The sequence below is a fragment of the Nematolebias whitei genome, chromosome 2, assembly GCF_014905685.2.
Source record: "Nematolebias whitei isolate Nwh7 chromosome 2, NemWhi1, whole genome shotgun sequence".
NCBI classification, from domain to species: domain Eukaryota; kingdom Metazoa; phylum Chordata; class Actinopteri; order Cyprinodontiformes; family Rivulidae; genus Nematolebias; species Nematolebias whitei.
The window spans coordinates 25,020,733-25,030,083 of NC_056499.1; the positions used below are offsets into that span (position 1 = coordinate 25,020,733).

General features: G+C 39.7%; 1 protein-coding gene across 1 annotated transcript; it reads left to right on the forward strand.

Annotated features, from left to right (window-relative positions):
• Positions 1-5,323: 5,323 nt before the first annotated feature.
• Positions 5,324-7,086, forward strand: LOC119430136. The gene is made up of 2 exons (XM_037697573.1): positions 5,324-5,882; positions 6,358-7,086. The coding sequence occupies exons 1-2, from the start codon at positions 5,367-5,369 to the stop codon at positions 6,829-6,831; spliced, it is 990 nt and encodes a 329-aa protein (XP_037553501.1). The 5' UTR covers positions 5,324-5,366; the 3' UTR covers positions 6,832-7,086.
• The last annotated feature ends 2,265 nt before the right edge of the window (positions 7,087-9,351 follow it).

Below are 9,351 nucleotides of genomic sequence, written 5' to 3' on the forward strand. Positions count from 1 at the left end.
ATATATATATATATATATATATATTATAAACTTCTGCAAGTGTGTTTTTATCATTTCACAGAATATTTGTTTTCCTATGTGCTGTAAGCAGAAAATAAGAAAATAACAGCTATGGTCAAATGATGAAGAGAAAACAATCACATGGGCACATCAGTACAACTATTTCTACCTCTAACTTCATCTCAGCTTTTCTAGCGTAAAGATGGTGGCTGTTAATCCATAAGCCATGTGTGTGTGGTGAAATGTTAAAATGGGCCGTGGGTAGATCTCTGCGTGATGTTCCAGGCTGATGGCCTCCACTGAGCTTTTCTCTGAACATAGTGGGAGAGATTATGATGAAAGGAGCGGAGAATGAGATGACACACCGTCTCCATAATTCACTGCTTCATTGTGAACAGAGGCATCAGGAGCCACCTTCTTATTTTATTTTTATTGTCCACCTCTTCTCTGGAGAATAGTGCATGTCACACTGCACAGTGTCTCCTCAGGTGTTTCACACACACCTAGACACACACATGAACACACACACATCCGTGCCAACATGGCGCACAGTCAGATTATTTCATCCATAGCATCTGAAGTACCAGAAGAAAAAGGATGAGCTATGATGTCAATCTGTGATGCTTCACTTTTTTGACTTTAGTGTTTTTCAAACTACCGGTACAAAAGAAAAATGAAGTTTTTATTGTTGCTGTTTTTGTTGTTGTTGCTACTCTTGTTGTTGTTGCTGCTGCTGTTGATGTTATTGTTGTTGCTACTCTTGTTGTTGTTTGTTGCTGCTGCTGTTGTTGCTGTTGCTGTTTTTTGTTGCTGTTGTTGTTGCTACTCTTGATGTTGTTGTTGTTGTTTTTGCTGTTGATGTTTTTGTTGCTGTTGTTGTTGCTACTCTTGCTGTTGTTGTTGTCGTTGCTGTTGCTGTTGCTGTTTTTGTTGCTGTTGTTGTTGCTAATCTTGTTGTTGTTGTTGTTGCTGCTGTTGATGTTGTTGTTGCTGTTGTTGCTGTGATTGTTGTTGTTGTTGCTGTTGTTTTTGTTGCTGTGGTTGTTGCTGTTGTTGTTGGTGTTGCTGTGGTTGTTGTTGTTGCTGCTCTTGTTGCTGCTGTTGTTGCTGTTCTTGTTATTGTTGTTCCTGCTGCTGCTACTCTGGAATTCTATGGTCTGTCAATAAAATGATTGTTTCAACAATTGCATGTTTTTTAAATGAAGAATCTGGCCAACAAATACCCCAAAATACCTAAAAGTATTTTCATTTTGTTTTATATGTAAAGTTCTTATTTAAACAAGTGTTTTTAGGTTAACCTATGATTATCACATTTAGGCATTGAAATGAAAGCCAAACATCTGTGCATCGTGTTTGTTTCATGTTATCACCAGGCAGCAAACTGTGTCTTTTTGAACAAATAAATATAAAGACTTAAAAAAAAAGAATTTAGGAAAGCTCTCAACACTAATGATCTCTATTTTTGTTCTACAAGATATTATAAAATAGTCTAGACCTTTTAATGTAATTATTGTGTTATACATTCTTTTAAATAAACCTATCAAAAGTGCCCAACAATGTTACATTTTATCTCTAAAACTTAAAACAAATTAGATTCTATTTGAACAGTCAGTGCTGCTGGAGTATAACAACATTCACATATTTATTTTTTGCACATTGATTAATATCTCACAACAGAAACACATACTGTTCTATATATGCGACAAGTTATTGAGTAACAATAGTTTCATTTCTTATTTAACATTTTACATAGCCTTGCTGAATTTAGAATGTCATGCTCATACTTTGTATACAATTATGTGCATTATATATGTTTTGCAAATAAATTAATTTAAATATATATAAATAATCTGTGATCAGACTGCAATTACTGAGTAAAAACTGAGAAAGAACCATGCTACTCTCACAGGTGGCAGCACGTCTGATGGTGATTAATGTTAAAACGATCTGTAGTCATCATGGGTACAGCTGCATAAATTCATACAGTTTCTAAACATCTGTACATTTAAGGTTGTTGTTTTTTTTGCTGACAAAAACAAACAAACACAAACAGTTGACTCTGTTCTGACCTCTCTCACATCTGACCCCAGTTTCACACAATGTAAGCAATAAAAAAATTTAAAAAAAAATGCAGGAGAAAAACGATCCAAGACGCCGAACCACAAAAACAGATTGCCATTTTTGGGGCCTTTCCCATAAGTCTCATCCCTTGGTAATTAGTCAGCAATTGGAGATAAAGCGTGTGATTAGGAGTGAAAACAACGCAGGGATTGCAGACTGTGGTTTGGAATGGCAGATTCCTTCAGGGAGACATGAGTCTGTCACAGAAGGGAGCTCTTGATTTAAAGGCGTTGACTCGGTAAATTGCGCCTTGTGTGAGACAGCGCAGGCACTTTTAATTGCAAACATAAAATTACAGACTGAGAAACTGTTGCGTGCGCCACGCAGAGCGTATTTAGACAGACTCGCAGATGTAGCTTATTGCTTTGGTCATCAAAAGTATTGTCAAGACTTCCATTTGTTCGCGGGATGTACATGTTAAAGCATCAGCACACGAAGACAAAAACTACTCTTCAATTAGAATTTTAAGGTTTATTCAATTCAGTTTATTTATATAGCGCCAAATCACAGCAGAAGTCATCTCAGGGCACTGAACAGAAACATTCACCTACATACAAAAGCCAATTAATAAAAGTAATTTGAAGCAGACTCGTTGAATCTTCACTTCGTTGCAGTCTCCCATCCTGAGCAAGCACAAAGGCAACAGTGGAAAGGAAAAACTCCCTTTTAACAGGAAGAAACCTCCAGCAGAACCAGGCTCAGGATAAGCTGCCATATGCTTTGAATGGCTGGGTTTGAGTATGAAGAGCCAAAGCAGACATAATGGATGTACAGACCAGTGTGCCAGAGTGAAAGAGATTTAAGTGGAAAAAAACAACTCAAAATCAAACAAAACCTATTTTCAAACTGTTTTATTTGACGTGAAAATGTTATGGATCCACTGTTTCTTTTTTTTTTCTAGTCCTGCTTCAGTTTCAAATGCAAAAATAATCCCAAATGGAAATTTGAAGTCAAAGACAAGACTTTCTTATTGATTTTATTACACTAAATGATTAATAATCACCTTCATGTTAAAAAAAGTTCTTCAGACTTTAAGCATGTTCTAGTGTTATAAATAAGCTCCTCCTTAAAAAGCCTTTAAAGTAGTAATTAACTGATCAGAACATTTAGTATTTAATAATTTATTTTACACAGACAAAAATATAAAGTTATGTACAAATTCTGGTATTATACTGAATTGAAAAAAAAAATCATGAATACAAATAAATAACATGATTTCATAATAACAGATTCAGGCTGAAGAAACACTTGCAAATTTTTGTTTTGTTTATTTAAAAAAAACTTAAACTAATACTTACGACTGAATGACCGCGCGCGGGTCTGTACGTCCGTCTTATGTCCACTTTGGCGCTTCATATTTGAGCGGAACAGGAAGGAGGAACAAATGAACACAGAGGCAGGTCTCGATGTAGGTGCAGATTATTCACACTTTTTTTTGGTTGCAAAAACCTTGTGCATAATCTTATAAGTTACATTTTGTTGTTTTGTTTTCTTCTAAAGAACATGCTTTCTCCAGAATAAAACTCAAATATAGTCGCTTCGTTTTATGATGGTTCTAAGTCATTGGCGGTAACTCTTTTTGCGTTGTGCAATTAGTATGTGGGACGTCTCTGACTCAAACACCCCTTCACCACACTGAAATTCCCTCATATGTACAAGTTGTGACATCCAGTTTGACAAAATGTCTACATAGAAGTTATTTATTTATTTATTCTGGTTGGGGGTGACAGTGTGGTTTCCGTGTCTCCCAGTGGCACCAAACAGATTTGTGTCTCTATATTGGGCTTGGTGACGGTTACCACGCAACTATGCTGATCAATTTGTGGACGGATGTTTGTCTCATTGAGTTCGAGCGCGTAAAACTTGCCAGCATACCACATGTGTGCGACTTTAAGTGTCCCTAAATACACAGTGCGTGCTTCTGTGTGTGGCAAAGGACTCGGTGTTGATTGTATGTGTGTGCGTGAACGTGTGGGAGAGGGTATGCAATGTCAACTAACAGGAACAACAACAACAGTTGCGCTGGCTGCAGCCGAGCCTCAGTTATGTTGTAATTAGAAGTGGATGAAAATGTGGGACAACAGCGTCTTTAACCATAACCAAACGTTTCTCCCAGGCAGAGGATTACAGGCACAAAGTGAATGTGGTCTGCTTTCCACATGTAGCAGATTCTCAGGCCACTGATCCTCGTCCGCTCCTCTGCCACTGGCCCTTTATGGGGTTCTGCATCCCAGATGTGTGATACGGTCATCTTTAACTACTTGAGTGACTCACCCTCTCTTCCTATGAACTTGCATGCAAAGTGTGGGTATTTTATCCTCCAGTCTGTGCTGCCTCCCACTGGTTGGGCATGATACAGACGGTGGCACAACACTGATAATAAGTATTGCAGTCTTTTCACATTTGTGTCACCCTCATTGGAGAAAGTGCACCAAAACCTGGTGCAAGAGTCCCCGACTAGTGATCAATCGCATGGAAACACTTGATGCGACTGAATGGGATTAAAGTGAGTTAGAGAAACTATAAAGAGCGGGTGCACATGTGTGTATTTTTCCAGTGACAAAAAGTGACTAATTTCTGACTGCGGCTTGGTTTTTAGAACAAAACCGCCGCACGCGGGAAGAAGTTTCAAGCTCTACCACCATGTCCTGGCACCAAGAGCACAGCTGAGAAAACTTGTAAACAGTCAACCATAATCATACGTACCCTGAAGAGACATGATTAATGCAATCCCTGCCTGTCTGAAAATGCCTCTTTTTTTTTCTTACTGGAGAGCAATCTGGATGGGAAGATCCACTGCAAAGGCTGTGCGATGGAGGAGTTTTATCCAATTTGTTGACTTGATCAGGTTACAGTGATGGCATGCTGTGTTAAACCCAGTGAAATCTGCAGCCTGGGGATTCTCTGGAGCTGTTAACTGATGCCCCGTCTCTGTTTCTGTTCCACAGCGCTGACCTCTGTGCATCCTCGCAGATAGATAGATGGATTTTAGGGTTTAGCAGTTTAAGGCCCTGTACACACGTAGCCTGGTGTTTGAAAAAACGAATATCCGCGCAAAAAAATATCGCCGTACATACATGTTCGGATAGAGAAAATGATCGTCTACATGAACCCGGTGATGTTCACCACAGAGCGTTGTAAAGAATATGCCCAACCCATAGGAGGCAGTGTAGTGCAAAGGTGAAACGTATATCAGCCAATCACAACCCTTCAAAGCAACCACAACTTCCTGTTAGTATTGAATCATGGCGCCTGGAGGTTCGTTTGTGTGGACAGACCGCGAGGTTGAACTACTATTAAATACCGTGTTGGAGTACAAAGTTAATAAAACTCAGGAAAATGTCGACTGGGAATCCTGTCAGAACAAGTATGTTGATATTTTAGCGCTTTTTTTAGAGCATTACCCAACGGAGTCCTCCGACGAGTTTCCCCATTCACATGCCGACATCACGCGCGGGAATTTAACAACAAAAATGAAAGCAGTCCGAGGTAAATATCGCCATGCTGTTGATACAGGACGCAGGAGTGGACACGGTCGAGTGGTTCTTCTGTACTTCGAACTGTGCGAACAAATCTGGGGTGGCTCTCCAGCTAGTACTACCATATCCTCCGGTAGTGAAACAGCTGACCTGGATCATTCTCGGACCCTACCCTCACCATCCACATCTTCTTCCTCCACTACCATGGATGTAGCAGACACAGGGTCTGATAATGAAAGCAGTGTGGGTCCTACTTCAAAGGAGAGGAGAGACCTGCTTGATGTACGTATATTTTTCTGTCCATTCCTCATAAATAAAAGTACTTTTGCTGTAAATGTTCATCTGTTGGATGTACTATAATTCACGGAACAGGTTTGTTGAATTGTGTTGCTATTAAAAATACAGTTAAGGCAATATGTGTGTTAAAAATTATGCAAGAGTTGAGGTGTGTAGTGGAGGCTGGAATGTGATGTTTTTTATATTTTACTGTGTACGGGTTGCTGATTTATTTTTATTATTATTGCAAAAAAGAAATGACACCATCATGCTCTTACTCATCTCATATTATGTTAGGCCTACATATTCATTAGTTTGATGGGGTGGTGGGTACAAAATACACTTTAAGACATATAGCAAACATTGGATACGCTGTTATTACATATTGTTATGTAGAAGTGATGTGAAAAGTACAACATCAACATGATCCAGGTTTACTTTTTTATGTTTAATTGTGATGATTTTCATTTCTCTTTTGAAGGCAAAACTAAAAGGACACAGACACGACCGTCTGAGGAGAAAGCTGCCTGCTGAGACCCAGTGGCTGAATGCTCTTGAGGAAGACCAGCGTGTGAAAAAGAGACTGGTGGAAATCATTGAGACATCAGAACAAAAAGCATCCGAAAACTATTCAAAAATGTCCAATACACTGGAAAGACTTACCACATCGATTGTTGATGGGTTTTCTCTTCTGAAACAGGTCATTCATGCACCTGCACAACCACCACACTACATGCCATATGAGCCAAGAGGTCCGATGTATTCGCACACAATGGCCCACCATTCTGTCCACCAAAACTCAGCAAATTACCCATACCCAAACAACTCCACTTCTGACAGAACACGTCAAAACACAAGACCAGGAAACACTATGAACACTGAAGCTGTGTTCCACACACCTGCTGAAGCCACTGACCAATTTTCATTCAGTCAGGCCCTTTTTAGTGACCAGTAGAGTACTGTTTTATACATCGAAACAAGTCTGGTACAGTTAAGTATATACAAGTTCCACTTTTGCACAAGGTTGCACACATGTCAGGTTGTTAATCACAGTGTTATTTACTCTGACAGTGTTTTTTTTTTCTGTTTGCTATCTTTTTATACATACTGTGAAAAGCTTAAAATGTAGCAATTGCACAATACTTTAACTATTTACATTTTTGTTACGTGAATCTTTATAAGAGTGGTGATCTAGTCCAGTCCTTGGGAGCTACTGCTACTTAGATGTATTTCTCCAAAACACCACTATCAAATACATACTGATGATTGAAATCAGCTATTTCATACTGGTTTGTTGAAGAAAATGCAGCTGAAATGTACCTGTGGTAGCTCCCAAGTTATGGACTTGGGCATCACTGATTTAAAAGTGTACAGTAACTGTGCTGCTTTTCTCCCATGTTTAAAAAGCTTTATCTGTTGTAGATCTGTTATAATCTGATCTGTTCATAAATGAAACACAAAATAAGAACATGTTAAGTGTGTTCGTTTGAATAAATTGACAAACATTTTAAAAGCAAGTTTCTTTATGTGAATTTTTGTGAATATGACATTTATCAGTTACAAATACAGTCATGTTCATCAGAAAGTATTGGCAGCACTATTTAATACACTACAGGTCCAATTTTAAGAGAGAAAAGTAAAATCATTTAACTTAAAAGTCTGTCTAATGAGCTACAAACTATTATATAATGTATCTAAATCCTGGGTGGTAGCTTTTCATGCATTAATAGAATGAAATGCAATAACATTGCACAAAACAATTTAAAAATTCTCTAACATACATGGTGCTAACTATAACGTTTTTTTATGAAAAAACAACGCAGTCTGCTAAATAGTTCACAGGTTTTTGTGTTTATGGATCCAGACACTGAGTGAGGACTCTCCTGACCCGCTTTCCTTCTGCTGCCAAGCTGTCTCCTCTGACCACTGGCTGTGTGTCCGGTTGATTGTTCCTGTCATGTTGAATAGCTTCAGTTATTCTGTTTTCATCCACAGTGTCTTTTGATGCCTCACAAAAATTGTGCAACACAAAACATGCATATATAACAAATGGAAGATCATTCATATTGATGTCCATGGCTCTCCTCAGGGCTCCAAATCGGGCTTTTAGTCTTCCAAATGCACATTCAATCACCATTCTAGCTCGGCACAACGAAAGTCCAAAGTACTGCTCCTGAACATTGCTTCCTCCGTTAGCATATTCTTTCATCAGGTAAGGTAGAAGTGGGTATGCAGGGTCACCCAGTATGTAAATGGGTATAGCGTCTTCGTTCTCCACAATTTGTCTTGGACAGGGGGGAATCTTCATGTTTTTCAGATTTGTGTTTATTGTGGAGTTAGCAAAAACTCTGGCATCATGCACACTCCCTGGCCATTTCACAACTACATCAATAAAGCTGTACTTGTAATCACAGGTGGCTTGTATGTTAAGAGAAAACCTCCCCTTCCTATTTAGGTACTCTGTAGAATTAGCTGATGGCTGCTTTATCTCCACATGAGTCCCATCCACAGCTCCAAGGCACTGAGGGAGACCATAAGCCTGCTCAAATCCCTCAACAAGTGCACGCACAGCAGTCTCTGTTGTTGGCATTTTTATGTAAGATGGTCCCAAGTACACAGTTATAGCCTTACACACCTCTCTAATTATGTTTGAGACTACTTGTCTTGATAAGCCAAATGCATTGGCCGTTTTACGCAGTCTTCCCTCGTCAGCCAAATAATATAGCGTGCATGCAACTTTTTTGACCACACAGACTGGAGATCGCATTACAGTACTCTTCCCTTGAATGTAAGGAAGGAGTAACTCCGAGAGCGACAGTAATGACGACCGTGACATTCTGAAGTTCTCACGCCATTCCTGTGGGAGAACAATTTCCTTCTCAAAGTTTTCCCACCAGCCAGCAGTGCGTCCAGGTCTGATCCAAAACCGGCGACGGCGACGCTGAATGGCGGTATTGTGCCTCCGTATCGGTAGGGATAGTTGCTGTAAAAGAGCTGAACGCCAAACGCTTTTTCTCCTTTGTAATTCCATCTGTTGGAGCAGTTGTGCTTGTAAAAACAAGCAAGCAAAAATTGCCTGAACCAGCGTTACAATTAGTACTTCCCTAAACGCAGTCATTTTCCCTCCGAATGAATGGGCAAACAAAAACAATTGTCGCACATGTGACGTCAGCGCCGCGCTGCACCATCTGTCGCAGACATAATGCGCATATCTCCGGTTCCGAAAGTCCACACGCAAACCCGAAAGAGGAGATTTCTCAAATCTCCACTTTGGTCGGAGTTTTTGTTATTATTCGTTTATAGTTACATCAACCGGAGTTCACGTGTGGATGAAAGGCCACACCGCATGATAAACTATTCGGTTTTCCTGATATCCGGCTACGTGTGTACAGGGCCTAAGTGGCTGCAATAAAAAAACAACACAAAGCCCGCTTTGTTTTCCAAACATCGTTCAATGGGGGGGGGGGGGGGGGGG